The 22,086-nt window shown below is 38.6% G+C and overlaps 1 protein-coding gene across 1 annotated transcript in view; it reads left to right on the forward strand.

Annotated features, from left to right (window-relative positions):
• The window catches only part of Lmbrd1 (LMBR1 domain containing 1), a 98,023-nt gene that overhangs the window by 70,346 nt on the left and 5,591 nt on the right, over positions 1 to 22,086 (forward strand). Inside the window, exons 10-14 of the mRNA XM_021656348.2 lie at positions 2,132 to 2,196; positions 2,504 to 2,606; positions 3,133 to 3,237; positions 5,172 to 5,321; positions 7,111 to 7,189. Of these exons, the coding sequence (XP_021512023.1) occupies positions 2,132 to 2,196; positions 2,504 to 2,606; positions 3,133 to 3,237; positions 5,172 to 5,321; positions 7,111 to 7,189 (502 nt within the window). The remainder of the gene's footprint in view (positions 1 to 2,131; positions 2,197 to 2,503; positions 2,607 to 3,132; positions 3,238 to 5,171; positions 5,322 to 7,110; positions 7,190 to 22,086) is intronic.

Consider the following 22,086-nt stretch of genomic DNA (forward strand, 5'->3'; position numbering starts at 1 on the left):
AAAGTGTGAGAACCTGAGTCTATCTAAGGATGACTCATTCCCTACACCTTCTTTTAAAGATTTTGGTTAGTATATCTTTGTACACTGTTCTCTGGCCCTTGAGGCCATGCAGTTCATAGATTTCTTGTCACTGTTTACAGCTATCACTCCTGCAAAAGGCTTTTAGCACTGTGTAAACACCCAGGCAGGTCAAGTGATGGCATTTTTCTGGAGATGGTGCTTTAAAAGAGCTTCACTCCACTTGTGTGTGCTGTGTTGCCTCCAGACTGTTGGCCTGTGTGGCTGTTTTCAGAAGACCATAGCATTAGAATGGGAGGTTTGGAGCTAGGGCAAGTTCAGGTTTGTTATGTCCTGCCTGGGTTCAGCCACATTTTTTTTGAATTAATGGAGCGGGATTGCTATTTGCTTTCCATTAATCTCCATAGTGTGGAAAATGTTCATTCCAACCATTTGTGCTTTTATGGAGAATAAATGCTTCACAAGTTCTTACTCCAGGACTTTTACTGACACCGCAAATACAGCTTCATTTTCATGTAGAACTTGGCATCTTAGCTAAAGCACAATCCCGGGCTTCTAGGTCAACTCACTGCTGGTTGTGAGACTTTAGTTGTAATTGAAGTTCCTGTATACATGCAGGGTGGGGGCGTCTTACAGTGTTTAGGTTCGCCGTGTTTACTCTGTGACCTTAAGGAACTAAATAGTCTAACTCATGTTTAGACTGGTATGGCAGCTAAGGATTTTTTGTACATAAAGTTTTCTGCAAAAGAGAATCTTTGCATCTTCAAGGTCTGCGATAATTTTTGTCATGTTCCAATGCTACTAATTGGAAGCTGGCAGTTTTACAGGCCATGTTTTATTAACATACAGTTAGGAATCGGGATGCCTTACCAGTTGGTCCTCAGCGTAAGACTCTGGCTCTCCACATCACAGAGACAGCGAACACTGGTTTCTGAATCTAGTAGTAAGGGACGATAGAACTCCTTTATGTCCTTAATGGTGAAGAGTTGGTCCTGCGAAGGAGCTGTTTCAGAGTTTGTTGCCAGGGAAAAAGTAATGCATGCTCAGTGGAGTCCTGCCATAAGAGGTGGGTCTGTGCAGTGTTGCTCACTTCCACAAGACCCTCTTGACCTCTTCTGCTGTCCTTCCTACTCATCAAGCCAAGGACACTCTTTTTGACTTGGAGAATTCACGAAAGTCAAACCTAAACCTCTTTCAAATCAGTGTTTCCTCAGCTCATCTTGTTAGAATCATGTGTTAGTATTTTACTTGTGCTCCCTGTGTTCTGAAACACACTTGAGTGAAATGAAATAAAATTTCCCATTCATTTGTCCCTATCAATTCCAAAGGAAAAGCTAAATGGAACCAGCCTGTGCTTAGAACGAGCTCTTCTCACGTGGCCTTGAGCTCCTTTCACCTTGACTCGGGTGTTCCTTGAACAGATCTGCCAGAAACCAAAATGACAACAAATAGTGCAGGATTTTGCTGCCATAGGATCTATCTCTTTTTTATTCTGAAAGTTATTTAGAAACACAGTTCCAGTATTTTGTTTTCCATTTTTCTGTCCATTCCTAAAACCAAGTTTGTCTTGTCAGGGGTGAGAGTTAAAATAATGGATGCACTTGCCACAGAACCATCTTGTATGACAGCTCCTCCAGCTGGAAGGGATTTCACTGCTGTAGACTTCGCTGGCTTGAGATCTGTTTGGCAGCGTGTGTGTGTGTGTGTGTGTGTGTGTGTGTGTATGTGTGTGTTTGTGCGTGCATGCGTGTGCCCACATGCATGTGGGGGGTGCATTCATGAGTATGTGTGTGTGTGCACACATGTGTGTGCATTGGGTGTATGAGGGAAGTTTTCTCTTTAAGGTACTTTTCAGTAATAGAACAAAATGATTTTGATCAAACTAAAGTTTTCTTTGTTTACTTGTTAATCAAGACTTTCAAAATGTTTGCCTCATTGACCAAATAAGTCTCATGATGAAATTTGTGGTACAATGCTAGGACTATATACTAAATTAATTATATATTGCATTGGACCATTGCTATGTGGTAGCCGCTTATATCAGCTCAAAGATTTTATGCTTTCAATATTAGTGTTCAAAACTGTACTATAATAAATGTATTTTTCATTTTAGATCATGTGGGGAATATTTTTCATCTTAGTTGCATTGCTGTTCGTAATTTCTCTCTTCTTATCAAAGTAAGTACAGTAAACATTTCTAAAGCACTTACACAAATTCTTTGATAGCATACATTTTGGTACTGAGTTCCATTAGTGTAGCCTATTCTTCCTGAGTGTTGTACAGCATTAACCCAAAGAACCACTAAATGGCTTCCTATTTTCTTTTTACTTATCGACAGTCTCTGTGAGATGTGTAAGTGAAGTTTGATTCATTTCCTGTGGCTTGGCAGAAGTTGTACGCTCACGTTATGATGATGTTCTTTGTAGCTAGGCTGCAGATGTGACAATGATGCGTAAACTCACTCTTGACAATTCTTTGTTTTAGTTTAGATAAAGCTCTTCATTCAGCGGGAATAGATTCGGGTTTCATCATCTTTGGAACTAACCTGAGCAATCCATTGAACATGCTTTTGCCTTTGTTACAAACAGTAAGTAATATGTCAGCCATTTTACACTCCAGCAAAACACCGTGTCACTGTTTCATTAGAATCATTATTACACAGATTTACAAAAAGTCAGGCATGCGTTGGAGCTCTGCGCTGATTTTTTTTATTTGCAGATGCTATCTATATTGACATCGGTTTATAGATGGCTGCATCTATGTATTGACAGACTGTTGGTTGATATGGGCTGCATATTACCAAGCGTGAGCTCTTCCCAACAGTATTTGTTTTTCAATTTTTAATTAAGTATTTTATTTCATATATTAAAAATAACATTATTTTAGAATATTTTTTGCTGATGATGTTGATACTGAAAACATGAGAGTAGTAGGGGTTTAATGAAAATATTTTTTGTTTTATGGTATTCTCATATTAGACTAATCTGAAAGGGGATTGGTATTTTAATTAAATGTATTTAATCAAATTAAATATTGTTTCTGGCTATTTTGTTTAATTTCTAGAGCTTTCTTTCATAGCTTGGTTATTAAACTTGATCTTCATCTTTTTTCAGGTGTTTCCTCTTGATTATATTCTTATAACAATTATTATTATGTACTTTATTTTTACCTCGATGGCAGGAATTCGAAATATTGGCATATGGTTCTTTTGGATTAGAGTAAGTATATGTTATTTTCTGGATTTTGTTCTCATTACTTTGTATATACTTCCATATTGACAATTTATTCTCTTTGTTTTATGTGTGCACACATGCACACGCATACACACAGATACTTAGCAATGTTTGGAAATATACATTTCAGTTTTAGTTATAATTAGTAGGGACTGCTGTGGAGGTCTAATGGATAAGGATCAGTCATGCTGCTAATTAAACATTATGTAGCGTACAGAGACAAATCAAAACGAAAATGTCATCACTCGCGAAGTTGAGAAACCTTGGTCTACAGAGTATGTTACCTGTCTTAATGTTCGATTGCCTTGGACACACAGGGAACACAGTGGATACACTCAAGTTCAAAGATGCCATTCCCTGTTGGAGTGAGAGATTGCTACTGTTCGTCCTCTGTATTCATGACTTCTCTATACATATTAGCAGCCAAAAATACTAAGTAGGTCAGACTTTTATTAATCCTTGAACAATGTAACATAACTATTGACACCACACTTAGGTTAGTTGTAAGTGACCTAGGCATGATGTAGAGTATTCAAGAGAGTCTGCATAAGATATACGTAAATTCTACACCCTCTCACACAGTGGAGTCGAGGAAATGCATATGGATGGCACAGTAAACCCTGGAAGCACCCATCCATAGACAAATGTGAATATTGTTTATTTTTTATATTCAGCCTCAGATAATTATGAATTGTAAGTCAAAGCTGAATCTGATAGCTATTGCTTCTAGATAGGAATGTAAGAAAGCCTAGTAAATACGCTTTAAACTAAAGAGAAACTCTTTGCTGTGGGAGAAATGCTTTAGTAGTTAAAGTACCAGGTCCCTCTGTGCTGTGATCTATCCTGTTTCTCTCATTGGAAATACTTTATTATGTGACCACTCCTGGGCTTAAGGAAAATCGGGGAAGTGTAGATTTCTAAGTGACTGGATTGTCACTTTACCCAGAACAGAAATTCTCTTAGCCTATAAGCTATCTGGTAAAGTGACAGGAAGCTGATACTTCAATTTGTAGATTGAGAGTGGGGTTCCCATTAAATGGAACAGACCGCATTCCTTTATTTATTTATTTATTTATTTATTTATTTATTTATTTATTTTTATCTTGCATGTGCATCGGTGCTTTGCCTCCATATATGTCTGTGTAAGAGTGTTAGGATCCCCTGGAACTAGAGTTACAGAGAATTGTGAGTTGCCATGTGGGTGCCGGAAATTGAACTCTGGTCCTCTGGAAAGGCAGTTAGTGGTCTTAACCACTGAGCCATCTCTTCAGCCCCCCAGATCACATATTTCTATAAATTACAGCTAACACTTCAGCTTAGATAAAAATATCACATCTATAATCAGATTATCATAAATTTTCAAAAGCTGATTTTTAAAGCAGAATGTACTATGAGGGTATAACGACTATTTTATAGAAATTAGTACTTATAAACATGTCGACTCTGTGCTTATGTGGAAATGTTATAAAAGCAACACTATAAAGCCTTAAACATATTCTGAATACTTATGGTTTAAATTCGTGCTCTGAACCTGTAAATAGACCTCAAGGTAGTTCACAGTCCTTAGTTCTATAAGTATCTGAAACGGGTACAGAGGAAGCCAAGAAACCTTGCCTGGAGACCAGTGGGCAAGCTAGTGATCATTAGTGAACCATGGTTAATTTTTTTCTGAAATGTTTTAATACAATCTTTCGGACATAGTGCTTTGAAATTATTTTCAAATCCATCTAAGATTAACACTAAAATCTTTACAGGGTAAGGTGGCCTTTTCTACCTTATGCTCTCAAGTCACTAGTGTGTATTTTGAAACAATGGAACTGTATCAAGACGTACTCACAACAGACAAGCCAAGTTAGAGCTTCAGAATAATGTTGGTAAAACTTGGTTTTTTTGTTTGTTTGCTTTTTGTTTTTCCTAAGTTGTATAAAATAAGAAGAGGACGAACCAGACCTCAGGCACTCTTATTTCTCTGCATGATACTTCTGCTAATTGTCCTTCATACCAGCTACATGATATACAGTCTTGCTCCTCAGTACGTTATGTATGGAAGCCAGAATTATTTAGTAGAGGTAAGTGCAGTTTTTAAAATTCTATAATAACGATAAACTTAAATGTAAAACAAATTTAGAGATATTTAAAAACAAATTTTATTTACTAATTATTAAATTTATTATTGACAAAACTGGTTTTTCAATATTTGTGAGCATTATTTATATTTTTTCATTCTTTTTAAGATAACGTGATTTCATTATAAATATTCGTTAAACAGATCCTGTGACACCAAGCTACTGTGCTTTTCCTCAGTATTTTATTAACTAGGACTCAGTAATGCAAAAATGGTGTTTTAGGTAATTTTAATAACATCTTCCTAAAGTTCTGGGCAGTGCATTATGTTTGTGCATTGTTGCTGCTCTCTCTGAGAGAGGCTTCCTGAATATTTTATTTGTGAATATCTGGGATTCTTTTAAACATGGTGGACTCTTTGGAATTGTTGCCTAATAAAAACCAACTATGCTTTTTAGGTTTAATTGAATAGCAAGTTCGTATTTTTGACAATTTAAAATATTTTGGTCACATTGCATTCAGCATTTGTCGAGGGTAGTAGTTATTTCTCCGTCACAGTGAAGAAAACGCCATGACCAAGGCAACGCATACTGGGAAGCGTTCATTTTGGCTTATAGTTCCAGAGGATTAACGCACAATGGCAAGGAGCAGGCAGCAGGCAGGTGTGGGTGTTTGTTTCCTAATGAGAGCAAAGGATAGATCAAGATGGGAGAGGAAGTAGGGAAGAACTGGGAGCATCTTCTCACCAAGGCACAAAGCAAGTAGCTGCAAGTGTTCCACTCTCAAAGCCCATCCCCCAATGGTGTACTGCCTCAAGCAAGGCCACAGCTCTTAACGCCCCCCAAACTGCACCACCAACAGAGGACAGAGTTTATCTGTCAAATTTATCTAAAGGGGGCAGGGTTTCTCATTCGAAAAACTACATTTAGTTTACTTCTTTTTCCTAAAGTGCATCTTCCCATACTTTCTAACAACTTCCATCATATCCGTGGTTTACTCATTGCCTTAATGTAGTCTTCACCATTTATCTGTCCTCCCAGATCTCTCTTCACCTCCGTTCTTTCTTTATTTTTACATGAAATAAAAAATTAAAGCACATCAGAACTTGCTTAATTACATCGCTTATTTTACAAAGCATTATCAGAGTACTTCAAAGAGAACATTAGTTGATTAATGTAGGTGGAACACTCAAATCAGAGCATGTGGCACACAAGTCTGGAAGCGCCATGGTAGATCATTAGGTCACATGAGCTGAGTCTAATTGTGCAGACCCTGTTGTTCTCCTGCCTCATCACATACCAGCTTTACTAGCTGATACCCTGTAGATATTCTTCTGGGAATGAAGATTATTCTTTTATATTGAGAAAACATTCTACTTTTCTCCCCACCATCTACCTTCCTTTCTTCCTTCCCCCACTTCTCTCTCTTTGTGTGGTGGGGGGAGGGTACTTTTTGAAAAGGTTTTTTTTTTTTCTCACATTCTTTCTGCTTCAGATTTCCAACTGCTGAGATTTCAGATGGAAGCCAAGCTCTAAGCCCAGCACACCCAGCCTTTGCCTTTTCTTTTTTGATGGCATGTTTCTACTGAAAAGAAGTCCTGCTGTTTAGTAATTGTTGCAAAAGCACCTTACTATTAAATGTACCATAGCTTCTCATAATTTGTAGTAAATCAACCTTTTAAAATGTTAGATGTCATTAGTAGAAAGTAGAACATGAAGTTGGCAATGTGAGGACTGTAATCCCAGTGCATTCGTGACTGCAGTGTTCACATTTTAATCATATTTCATCTTGCAGAGCAATATCACTTCGGATGCCCATAAAGGCAACTCAACCCTTTCTGTGCCAAAAAGGTGTGATGCAGATGCGCCTGAAGGTAAAGTAACTGTTGTTAGACTGTTAGAATCTGTCATTTGTGAGACCGTACTATGGTAGGTAGCACAGAGGAAGGTCTGGGTCTCTGCAGTGGAGACTGGTGGAATGGGAGCCAAGGAGAGTTTTCACATCCGAGATACTGAATCTGCACTTGAGGGATGTGTTTAGTAGTGCATCGAGTTCAGGCTGTCTTCTGTCAAAGAACAATGTACACACTTGTATGCTCAAGAGAACGCTAAACATTGTTACTCGAACAAAGTGGTTCTCAGCCTATGGGTCGTGACGTCTTTGGGGTCAAACACCCTTTCATAGAGGTTGCCTAAGACCCTTTAATACAATTCCTCATGTTGTGATGACCTCCAACTAAACTTGCTTTCATTGCTGCTTTAGAGATGTCATTTTGCTACTGTTATGAATCATAATGCAAATATCTGATATGCACGATATCTGATATGTGACCCTGTGAAAGAGTTTTTCCACCTCAAAGGTGCCACAAGCCACAGGTTGAGAACCACTGAAATGAGGTCATAACAGGTCTGTGAAAGTGAGAAAAGAACCAAGAAAAGTTTTAAGGACATAGAAGTTATTTTGTGGTTTATTTTATTGAAAGTTGAATCTGGTGGTTATGCAGAACAGAGATTTGAGATCAGAGCATGGAAGTAGGATGGCCTGAGGGTTGACAAGAAATACTATTGATATCTGGTTATCTCAGTCTTCATTAGTGTCAGTTCAAACTGCTCACGAGGAATTATCGGACCATTAGCAGTGAAAGAAAGTGGCAGGAGTTTTTGATAGTTCATAAAAGGGACCAGAAGAGCTTGTCTGAAAACATGCTAATGTTAGAGATAAATATGTATAGGGAATGAGACAAAATTATCAATGCCTGTTTTTCTTAAATAACAGAACTGATATGGTTGACTTCAACAGTAGCTAGGTTGTTTGGGGAGCATGTGACCTTGAGGGCTGAATTTAAGATAGAAAGCAAGTGCATGTTCAGCTTTGGAGAATACTATGTTCCCAGACGTTAACATTCGAAATCCCTGAACACCACATCTTACTCTGCTATCACATCCAATTATTTTAAACTTTCTGTTTTTAAAAAAAAATATTAAATTTATTCATTTATTCTTTTTACTTCCCTCAGTAAAATTTACTTTTGAGGTAATTTTTCTGTCTTTTTTGGCTTTAGAGTAGCTGAAAATGTAACCCTCTCTATAAAACAGACTTCATTTTTGTACTTTCATTCTGTGCAAGAGTATTTGCTCACATAGTGTAGAGCCCTGAAAAAAATTAAATAATCTGTAGGGTTATACACTCAAATACTAAAATGTAAATTGTTATGCCATCCCAAACTACATGAATTATTAAATAGCCAAGTAGACAAAATTCAAAGCTAAAGGAGACCTGAGAGCATATACAGGCATGTGCAGGGACAGGTGAGAAATGTTTGCATGACTAATGCTAATGTTCTAAGAACTTTCTAGGGTAGTAGTGTATTAGGATCCTCCTGGAGAAAGACTTGATCACTAAGCTCTGCAGTAAATCAGCCTGTCATCCAGGGATGGTGAAAAACCCAGGCTGCATACATAAAATGTTTGCCAAGCCGTAGTCTCTGTCAGTGACCTGTGGCCCTCAAACCATTTGTCTAAGCTCCTGTGTGGGTTAGGGTTAAAGAACTTATCCCTACTCATACATTTCTTTGCAAGGAAATTGTAAAAATGGGAAGAAAGCCAGAAGGAGCCACACAAACTATAAATAGTTCTAAAAATATAAATTGTAATATTACAAAGAAAACATCTAGAAATGCCAGTTGAACAGTCACCTCCTTCTTGTGGCAAACACAAGACTGGTTTCTGAGAGAAGGGCCTGAAGAACTATGCAGACAGGGTGAGCCTTCAGCTTTAGTCTTTAATCTGAAGACCCAGATTTCAGGGTCTTCCATTTTTTTCCCATTTACATTTCATGTTTTTGTTTTTCCTTTAAAAGAGAGGAAATCTTACAGTATTACATCATTTGTCCTTTAAATTTTAAAAATAAAGTTGTTACTGCCTTCTAAATATAATGGAATGTTCATTCCAAGCAGTTAGGCAATGGAAGTCACAGATAATAAAAGGAGACTAACCAGAAACGGACAAGCCTAGATCCTTAGAGAAGACACAGGTTGGAAAATGAGAGAAGAAACAGAAGAGTAATATTTTAATACCCAAGAAAATGTCATATGCATTCATTGGTCAATACTGTCGATGCTTGAAACAGATGTACTTAGTAATTGGACAGACTTACCCTTCGAAAATGCTATTTCAATAGAATATAATTAACTACACTACTAGAGAATTAAGTAAAGGATTTGTAAAATTAAGGAAACTCCCTGTCTTAATGTAGCTTTGAAGTAGTCTTAATAATTGTATGTAAATCTAATTTTTAATACAGATCACACTAAAAGACACTTAGGAGCTTGCTGTTTAACCAATTCTTATTGAGTCTTTTTACAAAACTGAATGTATCCTTAATTCTATATGTGTGCTAGTTAGTTTTAAGTATGAACTTTACAGAATCTAGAATCACTGGAAAAGAGTTTTAATAGAAGGTTGCCAGGAAAGTGTGTATAGATAAAGACTTGAAAATACTTAATGTTGGAGTTACCAACACAAAATAGAGTGGCTAACTAGGGTGAAAGAATAAAACATGCTCAAAATACCAGGAGATAACAACAACCTGAAAATGAATAAATACCTTCCTAGGAGATTTATAAGGGACTCTAATTTGAGGTAAGTATAGCAGGAGTGATTGAAAGTAATTCAGATTAAAGCAACATTGAGTAAGCTGTAAGGAAGAGGAAAATAGTAGCTGAACCTCAGAGGAACATGACAGTTAGGCGAGCAGAATCAGTGCTGGAGGAGCAAATGGACCCTGTGCACCTCATGAAATGACAGCCTGACAGCAGTGGATAACATGAATTGTGGGGGTGTTCCTGCAGTACCAGGTGCTGGCAGTGCATCAGGGAATTAATATCAGACAAAGCCAGACTGAAGAGCATGCCACAGTAATTAGCCTCGGCAAAGTGCCGGTGTCTTACAAGGTAAGGGAAGAATCTGTTACAGAAGAGCACGAAAGAGATATGCTCAAATGTGGTTCGTACTCTTGAATTGGACCCGATAGTGGAGATGAAAGTCCTAAAGGATATTGCTGAGATAAGGGACAGGTAGAAGATACATGAGATAAAGCATGTCCTACCAAATGTTAAATTTCGATGACTTGTACCTGTGCTGTAGTTACATAGAGAGTACCCTGCTCTAAAATTGGTGAAAGGTGGCTGGAAGTACTGGCATGCACCTTTAATCTCAACACTCTGGAGGCAGACACAGACAGTTTCTCTGAGTTTGAGACCTGGTCTACAGAGTGATTTCCTGGACAGCCAGAGCTACATAGTGAGATCCTATCTTGGAAAAACAAAAACAAAGAATAACAAAAATGCTGAAATATTAGACAGGCACACCTCTTGGTACATAGTTTAGGAAAACAGAAAGAGCTAGTCTGAACCCTTCAAGAACCTTAAAGAACATACCAAGTATAGACCAAGATTGGATACTGAGAAACGTGACATCTGGGTACCATTTGGGGTTTAAAAGCAGTGTTGTTGTTGTTTAATATAATTTCACATTGTATAAGTCTTAATTCTTTAGTGTGTATGTAATATCTTTCTCAAATTCTGTAAATTTAAGTGGTATGCCCAGCGGGTTAACACAGAGCGTTGTGCCCTACACAATGACAGGATTTAATATGAGCATCCATGTTGGTGATGGTATTACTCACTGAGGAGGCCCTGAGAAATTTCAGTTAAAAAGATCAACTCTTGTGAAAATAAGTTAAATCATTCTCGTTTGCTTTTAGTTCTGAATCTTCAGTGAAATAATTTGTCTTATCCTTTCTGGTATATATATTTTATTTAATTTTTTGAGAATTGCATACAGAGTACTCTACTTATTGTGTCTACTCATTCTTTTCTTCCTTCTAGCTTTTTGCGTCCCCCATATATACCCATATATACATGTGTGTATGTATGTATATTGAGTCATTTTACAAAAATGAATGTATTCTTAATTTTATGTGTGTACTAGTTAGTTTTAACTGTGAACTTGACAGAATCTAGAATCACCGGAAAAGAGCATTTTAATAGGAGGTTGCCAGGAAAGTGAGTGTGTCGTGTGTGTGTGTGTGTGTGTGTGTGTGTGTGTATGTGTGTACCAGATAAGCATACATACACATAAATATAAACATACGAGTATATATGATCTACTGGATTAATTTACTGTAGCACGTGTGTCCTTGTCTTTAGGACTGACTACTTGGGATTAGATAACCCATGAGGGATTATCTCTGGAGAAGACTTATTTTCCCTCTCTCAGCAGCTGCTGTTTGCCTATAGCTCTTCAACTAGGGCTGAAACTTTGCCCAGCCATGCTGTCATATCCGTCCAAGTTGTCATTATGCAGGCCTTATTGAGACATCCATATTGTTGAGATTTCATACGTGCAGCTTCTCTGTCATGTCTAGAAGACACTGTCTAGCAGCAGGCATCCTGGCTGTCTAGCATTTAAATCTTTTCACTTCCTCCTCCAGTTTTCCCTTGGGTCTATGGGCTGCATTACAGATGTTTCAGTTGGGACTAGGTACCCCATAGTTATGTGTTCTGTGACGTTTCACTAGTTTATTGAGGAAAGCAACAATTGCCTGTTAGTGTAAAGATAAGTATTTATAGAGTACAGTTGGAAATCATACAGGTTTAGGAAAATTGCCAGTAATAGGTTTTCCTCTGGTGTCTATGACTTCTCCGGCCACAGGTAGTTGTTGGGTTTATGGAACCAGGAATTAATTTCCTCCTATTAAGCAGGCCTTAAGTCCAATTAGACAGCTGTTGGTCACCCCTAAGATAAACAACCAGTGTTGCGTCTTAAGGATATATTACCAGTCCAGTCCTTGTTTACAGCTGTTGGTTATAGGGAGGACTGTTGCTTGCCTTTTTCTCCTTTGGATACTGTGAGAACGAGTTCTCCAGGAAGAGGCTTCCAGGCCAGTTCCTGTTCAGTTCTCCAAGTCCCGTGTCTGAAGTGTGTGATGTTTGTGGCAATAGGGTCTTACCTCCAGGTTCAGGAAGATTTCCCTTGCCTTGCACTGGGGCTTTTATTAGTCTGTGACTCTTGGTAAGATTATGTCCCATGTGGCATTACTCTATTTAAACTCTCTGTCTGTCTACCCAGCTGTCTGTGTACACACATGCACACACACATACATACACACACTTACACACACACCACACATAATGCATATATTTTTATGTATTATGTATAAATTGTCTTCTGTGGGTGTTTTAAACATCCTTGCTGTTATTTATCTCTTTCTTCCATCTCCCTTTGTTTACCGTGAAATAAACTTTGATTTATTTATAGACAAATTCAATGAGGTAAAATGAGTCATTCTCAGACTCAGATTGCAAGCATTGCACCTTTTGAGGGTGTATTCAGAAGTTTAAATCTACATAGGACATATTTAAAACCTTACAGACTAAACCTCTTCTATACATAGTACTTTAAAACACTGAAGACTTTTTTAAATATTTTTAAATAACTCACAAATTTAAGTGCAGACGTGGTGTTTCATATTTGTTAATAACAATCCAACCTTAATGAACAATTTTAATACTTTATAAATTTCTCACCTTTTTATTTTAAAAATTTTTATATTTTTTAATGTGAAACTTTTGTTTTGGAAGCTGTACCTAGTCATATGTTTCGGCTTTTTGTTTGTTTGGCTGTTTGGTGGTTTATTTTTGTTCTTGTTTTCTTACCTGTGCTTGGTTTGCCTGCATGTATGGCTGTGCACCGCTTAGGTGCCTGCTGCCAGCAGAGATCAGAGAAGGGCGTTGGATCACCTGGAACTGGTGGTACCAACATGTTGAGCCAATCCATAGGTACTGGAAACTGAACCCTGATCCTCTGAGAGCAGCTAAGCGTAGCAGGACTTTGACTCCTATGGCCCTACACCACACCTATCCCTTTCATTGCTCCCCTCCCCCTGCCCCAACACTAGCCAGGAGAGAAAGAAGGTTAGAAGGGAAAGGGACATCGATATTGTTTAGACTACTTCCGTCGAGTGCCTTGGGGAAAATTTGCTATTTGTCATCAGGATATGGCCAGCCAGCAACCCAGCCAACAGCAACCAGAGCAGAGGCATCAGTGAGAATGCAGCTGCTGCAACTCTCAGGCCTCTGGCAGTGTTACACCCTCTGAAGAGTTCCCAGAATTCCAAATGCAAACTGTCTTCAGCTGACAAAGTCATACTCCTGCCAGAGCACAAGACAGCTCATAGTTAGCCGCTATAGACATCTGAAGCAGCCCCATATCTCACACCTGGGTTTAAAACAAAAACATAGCATTTCTGTTCTTAAAGAAACCAAAATTCTTACCACATTTACCCCCTTCTGTTTTAAGTCATTAATTGTACTCTGTTATAAATAGAGACTTTTTCAATAAACTAAATGCTTTTTGGATCAGCATCCAAGGTTTTCAGGAGGCCTCTCCTGCTCAGGTCTCTGTGGCCAAGTCGAGAGCGACACTGCCTACAATAGCATGCATGAGATCAGTAATACTTAGTTGCAGTTTACTATCTGCTTATTATTTCCTGGCTGACAAGAGGGAATAGAATCTCAAGCTGCGAGGCCCCCCATTTTGTTTCCTGACAGCAAGAATTTTCCTTCAATATCTCTCTTGGACCTACACTCACTGGTCCAGTGGTATCTCTTACCACAGTGTTTGCAAACCCCGGGAAGCCTAGGCATACTTTTTGAAAACTCATTGCCACAAGAAAAGGTTTGTTCACTTTTCTGGCAGGAGGTACCATATTTCTCACAGTTATCACAGTTAACAACCAGGCATTTTGAGTTCCTAGGCTTTTAGTGTTTTCACAATTTTTTAAATTCTTTTTTAATTTTTCTTTTATTAATTACAGTTTATTCACTTTGTATTCTAGCTGTAGCCCCTTTCCCCTCCCCTCCCAATCCCACCCTCCCTCCTCCTTCTCCTATGCCCCTCCCCCAGTCCAATGATAGGGAAGGTCCTTCTCCCCTTCCATCTGACCCTAGTCTATCAGGTCTCATCAGGACTGTCTGCATTGTCTTCCTCTGTGGACTGGTAAGGCTGCTCCCCACTCAGGTGGAGGTGCTCAAAGAACCAGCCCATGAGTTCATGTCAGAGACAGTCCCTGTTCTTATTATGGGGGAACCCTCTTGGACACTGAGCTGCCATGGACTACTGTGCAGGGGTTCTAAGTTATCTCCATGCATGGTCCTTGTTTGGAGTTATCGGTCTCAGAAAAGACCCCTGTACTCAGATTTTTTGGCTCTGTTGATCTTACATTTTCTTTATATATGACCAAATATTTGCATTTGAAGCATTTTTGATATAGGAGACCCTAGCAATATATTTTCCTATGATATTGGTGTGATACTCATGAGAACCAGTATGGGTCATGTCCCTTATGCACTTGTCCATTGGTGCTGTTTGCACCTTTAGTGGTCTGATAACTCTTTTACATTCGTTATTCCCATTCTCAAATGCAAGGATCTCTATCACCATTTGTCTCACATCAGGGTCTGATACAGCTTTGTTTATAGCTGAAACCAAACTTTGCAAGTAGTCTGTGAAGGCTTCCCCAGAGCCTTGTGCAATCTTAGTAAATGAGGTAGACCTTTCCCCTGGCTCTTCAATTTTGTCTCAAGCTCATAAAGGTGCTAAATGACATTGTTCTATAACAACATCAAATCAAAGTTGTTCTTTTAGATCAGAGTACCGTGCTTCACCAACTAACTGATATTTGATAATATTCATTTCCCTTGCACCATTGTAACTGCTGATCAGCCTCTAATACAGCTGTTATCAGACTTTTCCACTCTTGGGGAATAATTTTATTTTGGCTAGCCCAGTTAGTTAATTTGTTTTACATAAGGTGAATGCATTTCATAGGAAACCATAGCCTCTTTAAAAACACTTCTTTAAAACAGGCTGTTTTTCTTTAACCCTGTCACCTGCATGGTGGTCTCCTCACAGCTGCACACCAGGCTCCCTGCACCTCCCGGGAATGCAGGAACTTGAAAATGAAAGTGCAAGGACTGCAAACTGCCTTCTAGCCCAGTTTGCTCACTTTGCTCTTCAAGAAGCTCCAGTTCTCTTGCTCAGTCACCGGGTCTGAGCCCTTTTGTTTTTCCTCTTTTGGCACTACTCACTTTCCAAGTGCTTCCATCTCTACCTGAAATTTTTCCAGTTGCACAGCCAACTCTGCACCTCTTTAAAAAAACGAGAGAATAGAGTAACTCTTTTGTTTTTCAGATTCCTTCATTTTCACCCCCAATTTTTCAAACTGCTCAGTCATTCTCCCAATCTTTTTTGAGACAGAATATAGGAGGAAGAAAAAGAAAAGTGACTTGATATTCTGGGATCAGTGGGCAAGGGGGTGGAGGCCTCCCCTTCTGAGGAATACTAGAGGATGGCAGAGAGAGGAAACAGGCAGAGAGTATGGGAGGAGGGGAGGGAACAGGCTATAACTGGGATGTAAAATAAATAAATAAAAATTAAAAAAATACTTCAGGGATGTTTATTAAATTCTTCTTAAAGCATAGTTTGAATAGAATTTTAAAATAAGCATCTGAATTTGTATGACCATGTAGTGATTGGTTTTGTATTTAATGATTTGTTTAATGATTCTAGATGATTCAAATGTGAAACAAATTTACACATAACCAGAGGAATACGTCATTAACATTATAAAACATTTTTGTCTTGTGGACTTGTGTGATTTAAAAAAAATTAATTTTCAGTCATTAAATGAATTTACCCATTTACATCCTTTTAAAGCACTATTTAATACTTGGTATTTGATGCTATCTGTTGGAGTTGCAAAGTCCATTTTACAGGGCTTGACATGGTCAGTAGATTTCTCTAGAACCTAAAACCGAAAAACTTTGACAGAAGTGCCATAGTGCTGCTTTGTGATGGCAGGATTCAGGAATGTCTCAACTCAAATTTGTGTTTCAACATATATTTGAATCACTGCTATACAATTTATAACATATAGAACATGTAAGCCTCTGTCCACCTTCATATTAGTCAAAGCTATTTTAATTAACTTTTAAAATAAATTAGTCCAGTCTTCACATAAATAGAATATATAATTAAAAATGTATGCTATTTTAAAAAAAGCAGAAAATTCCCTCTGGGTCAGAGGGATGCATGGTAATGGTGGGGGTTGGCTAGCAGCAGCCACAAGAAACCTTTTGCTGACATCTTGAAACAAAATATTTATCCCTTCATTTTCTGCCATTTCTTCTACTGCATTAGAAATCAGAGTTCCCATTTTGCCCAGCTGTATGTTTGGGCACTACTTGTAGCCAGACTTCTTGGCTATTTATCGCATTCTTTTTCCTTCCTTCCTATACTACATCTATCCCTTCCAAACCCCAACACTAGGTAAGAGAGAAAGAAGGTTAGAGGGGAAGGGACATCGATATGTTGGACTACTCCCTGCTGATTAGGGGCAAGTTCCTTGGGGCAGACTTGATCTTTGTCATCAAGTGATCTCCAACCTAGCAGTCCCCCAACCAGCAATAGCAGCAGGAACAAGTAGCAGCAATGGGAGAAGCAGCAGCCTCAGGCCTTCTCAGGGCTCTAGCGTTTGTATTTATACCCTCTCAAGAGTTCCCAGAATTCCAAATATTAATCACCTAAGAAACTATCTGCAGCTTACAAAACCATGCCCTTGCTAGAACAAGAGGCAAATGATAGTCAGCTGCTGTGAACAATCTGAAGCAGCCCTCCATCCCATACCTGCAATGAAAACAAAAGCATATTTCCATAACATTTCTGTGTTTTTACAGAAACCAAAAACTGTCACTACAGCAAAAGCTATCTCTCTAGCCTGCTGCCAGATGTTTTCTGATCAAAGTAGTTTTATATGGTAGTGACAACTAAATTGTACTCTAAATTGAGTACAAGACTACCTCGCTACACCACATTAAATAATTCTTGGGACAGGATATCATGTTCATCTACTTTCTCTAGAAGATAGTTATTCCTGTACGTGAAATAATTGAAAAAGCTTATGTATAAAGTTTAATTTCACAGTAAGACTTGGTTCAAGACTTTCCTTTATTTGTACCCCAAGTCTAGTACTAATTGGTCATAAGCTTATAGGGCTATAGAGATGGCTCAGCCGTTAAAGGCTAGGCTTACAACCAAAAATAATAAGTTTCTATTCTTGTTTTCTAATTGACTGCTTGCTTATGGACATGCTCATCCTGCCAGCCCCAAAGAGCTTTATTCTCAAGCCCAGTACTGAGCCCTTCCCTACTCTCTTCCTCTTACCTGCTCTGTGCTGTTTCTGGTCATAGGTTAGGCAGGGTGCTCTTGTTCCTCTTCTTTTCACTAGTCTGCTTACTCTAATGGAAGTTTTAATTATATCATCTCTTATCTCATTTCCAATGGCCAATTCCCAAGTCCCCCCAACCTTAGAAGCATCATAACAGTAACAACAAAAGAAAAACAGCTGCAGCTTTATCCATCATAGAGAGTACTTAGTAGTGGCCTCGGAAGTGCATGCTATGGCTGCCATACCCTCACATAGAAAGCCTCCATATCACGGTAGGTGGAGGAGTGTAAACATATTTAAGTAACCTTACTTGTCAATGCTTTTCACAGAAGCAAAGTAAAATTCTAGTTTTCTCTCTGGCAAGAGTTGAATGTTTTCTTTGTGCCTCTTAAGATAAACACCTCCTGTTACCTATAACTAAAGGGAAAAGAAACACCAGTGAATACTTTTAGGGCAAACTCAAACATCTGCTAAGTAGAAAATGATTTGGGGGAACATGGCTTTTGCGTTTATTGAAAAGTGGACAGCCAGGAGAGATGTTTTATTATTAAATCCCTTTTACCATCTTACCAAAATATTAAGTACTTAGGCATTCTTGAATGCCAAAAGTTGTAGGGAGCATATTTGTAAGTCTCAGCACCTAAACAATACTGCTTAAGGCCATTCATTGTCTTGTGGACTTGTGTGATTTAAAAAAAAAAATTAATTTTCAGTCATTAAATGAATTTACCCATTTACATCCTTTTAAAGCACTATTTAATACTTGGTATTTGATGCTATCTGTTGGAGTTGCAAAGTCCATTTTACAGGGCTTGACATGGTCAGTAGATTTCTCTAGAACCTAAAACCGAAAAACTTTGACAGAAGTGCCATAGTGCTGCTTTGTGATGGCAGGATTCAGGAATGTCTCTTCATGCCCTGTGCCCAGGGTTGCCCATCAATATAAAGTGAAATGAAAATGGGGGGGGGGGGACGCCTACTGTCCTGATTCAAAGGTTAGGTTTGAATGTGAACTATAGTTTAACCCCTCTGTCCCATATTAAGTGAGCTAGCTCATTTTAGCTTCTTGAACTTTTATAACAAGATGCCCCTCCTCAGAACAGTAGAATTCACCCAGTCCTTTGGACCGAAGGATGTAAGGCGTTGCACGTTTTTAAAAGGACACACAGCTCTTTTGTCCAATAATCTTCACATTTACAGGTGAGGATTAGAATAGTAAAATATTCTCAGAATTAGTCTGTGAAATGAAAACCAGGCAACTCCAACAGAATTTTGATAATTTACTTGAAGATGCAACATTAGTCTGTGTGTTGCAACTTAAGTGTGTCTGGAAGCTAACATATCATCTTCAGTAATGTGGAGAATCACAGTCTTAAATGTTTTATGTTTGAGTATCCCATATGATCACTTAGTTCTGGCTCTTTATCATCCTTGTACGTTTTCATTTAACATATACATGTTGATGTCACGGGCCAGTGTTGTCAATGCTGGGGATTCATTGTGGACAGAACAGTCAGTATTCTTGTCCCTGCCCAGCTTCCTTTAAGTAAAAGGGGGGCACAAGTATATAAGTCAGTAGAGTGTGAGAACCACAGAGCCCAGTGCTGGTCCTCAGGAAGGATGGAGCCAGGTGTTAGGTATGAAGGGAAGGAATTGTTACTGATTCGATGACATTTGAAAACACCCTGAGATGATGAGTAAGCAGAGGTAACTAGGGTAGAACATTCTAGGGATAGGAACAGCTAACAGTTGTAAGGTTTTCAGCTTTTCTAGTCAGAGGGAAATATTTGGTGGGAGATGGTGAGCAGAAGAACCGTGTAATGTGACTTAAATTCTTAAGGGAATCACTGGAACAGTTGTGTTTCACATAGACCGGAACCTGGTAGGTGTTCTGTGAAGAGTTGGGTAATAGTGATCTTTCAAGTTTTGTGGAACACCCTCTGTTCTCACCATTCAGCCTTGCCTTTGTATCATGAGAGCATCCCAAGCACAGCAATGTGGGTAGCTGTTCCCTAACCCCAGGAACAGGTGGGGACCCTGATGTGCCCTGTGTGCCGTGGTCTGCTGTCCCCTGTATGGACTGTGATGAGCCGGGGCAAAGGCAAGTTGACAGGAAGTTTACAGTAGTCCAGGGAGCAGTCATGGTCCTAGTGACAGTGTCAACAACTGGCTAGGGTCTGGTTATATTTTAAATAGAGAGGCAGAATGAGTCCAGAAGATGACAGGTGAAAAATTAACAGGAGATGATACACACATATTTAAATGTGGTTTTGTTGTAGCTGGTTTGGTGGTGGGGCCGGGAAGTGTAACTTTAAACTTTTATTTTGTTTTGAGACAGGGTCTTACTACATAGCCCAGGCTGGCCTTAGATTCCCTGTGTGGCCCAGGCTGGCCTCCGTGTCACAGTCATCCTGCTTCAGCCTCTAGAACAATGAGGTTGTGAGAGTAACCACTATTAGCCTGATTAAAACATAATTGCTGAAAGTTTTGCATTGTTTTTGATAATATGTAAAATATTCTTTTTAACAGTCTATTTGTACTGTCTAAAGTTATTACTGAGCCTGATCAACTTTGTGGTTTAGGGGGGTCTTCATAAATAGTTAATAGTGTGACCTATAATTACACTTAATGACATGTAATCTTATAACTAGTTGTGTAACGTTGAGCTTTTCAGAACCACAGTTGGGTACTACACACTAACTCATTAGTCTTTCCTCATGACCAGAGGTATTTTTGTGGTTGTAATATGATATGTATATATTAGGGTGTTACAGCTATCTGCTACCTGTGACCAGTATAATGGGACCCTGTGTTTATGTGAATGCAGTATCCACATTTTAATGTGATGTGTGTAATGTAACAAATTTTACATGACTGATGTAATGGAATTGGGGACATTCTTAAAGGAGCAATACATATGAAGGTTTTAAACAACCTCTCCAGCCCCAACCACCCCATTTTTTGAAATGATTCCACATAGCATAGGCTGTCCTCACACTCTCTGTGTGCCTCCTTGTCCCAGTGATAGGATTACAGGTGTGGTTGCATGGTTAGCTTAAACCTTAAACATAAGTAGTTCTCAACACAAGTTATAGTCAGTATAGTATATTTTCTAAAATAGTCACTATAAAACTTACTCATCAGTGTAGGATATCTGACAAATTCTATCTTTATTAGCCTGATGTGCTTCATATAGTCTTAAAATGTAATAAAACTATTTTCTGTAGACTTATCATCTTTAATGTTAATCATTTCTCTTCCCTTTACCTAGTTCCTCCAGTGAGATCAACAAAATGTTGATTTAGCTATATGTGTTTGTTCAACTTGAAGTTAATTAGTACAACTTTGCTTTCTATTACATATTTTCTTTTTTTTTTTCCTGCCTTCTCTCCTATCTGGATTTATATTGTTTCTCAAATCATTTTAGATATATGAATTTCATGTGTATTGTGAAGATACCTGAAGATAGAATGGGGTTTGACTGGGATTTCCTGAAGACCCCTCCATTGAACCCTGATTTGCATCCCCACAGCTACATTTTACACATGTGCTCACGTGCTACCTTAGTGACCCTTTCTCCTCTCCCCTCTTCCAGGCTATACTTCACTTGGGGGATAACTATTTCATAAGTGATTATATTTTTGATAGTATAGCTACTTGATAAATAATTACACACAGTCTGTTAGTTTTGGGTGGTGGTTTAGTATGATTGCTCAATTGTGATTACACTTTCTCTTACCCAGAAACCCCAGGCATGTCCTTAGCTGTGCATTGACACCACTTGTTAAGTACATTTACAAAGTGTTATTATTACAGTTATTAATCAGAGCTCTTTTTTTTTACATGTCATTCTTTTGTTTATTTTTCTCAACTGTTTTACAAAGACCTAGTTTTAAACAATGGTAGCCAAATTAGAAAATTAAAATATAAGCAAAGCATGATGTGTGGACCAATTCTAGTTAATACCTATTCTTTGTAATAAAGTTTTTTTTTTTTTTCAATGCAGTTTATTCAGGAACCTTGAACAATCATCTGACCCTGGGGAAAGCCAGCCCACAGCTTAAATAGCCTCTGGGTAGCCAACCCCAGCATGCCACGTGGGCAATGCAGATAGGTCCACATACTCGGAAGCAAGCCAGATCCTCAGCCTTAGCCAAATATGGAGTTGTGACAGAGAGCACTCACCATTGGGAAGGTGGAAGGCGGAAACCAGCTCCATCTTTAAGGCGCGGCATTACGCAGCTCTCTACAGTTCCCCCTTTTTGTTTTAGACGCATCAGGCAAGAGTAGAGGTCTGATCTCTGATATTAGAAATAAATTGGGACTTTGTACTGATGTTCATTTAGGTGTCATCCACCCAAAGAGTACCAGACCTGTCCGATACCTTTTTCTCAGAGGCGGGACCTGGGGCATCAACCCGCATGCAATCAGACATGCAATCAGAGCTCTTTTAGTGACAGTCAACGTACATTAAAAATGATG

This window comes from Meriones unguiculatus, chromosome 16, assembly GCF_030254825.1.
Source record: "Meriones unguiculatus strain TT.TT164.6M chromosome 16, Bangor_MerUng_6.1, whole genome shotgun sequence".
NCBI classification, from domain to species: Eukaryota; Metazoa; Chordata; class Mammalia; order Rodentia; family Muridae; genus Meriones; species Meriones unguiculatus.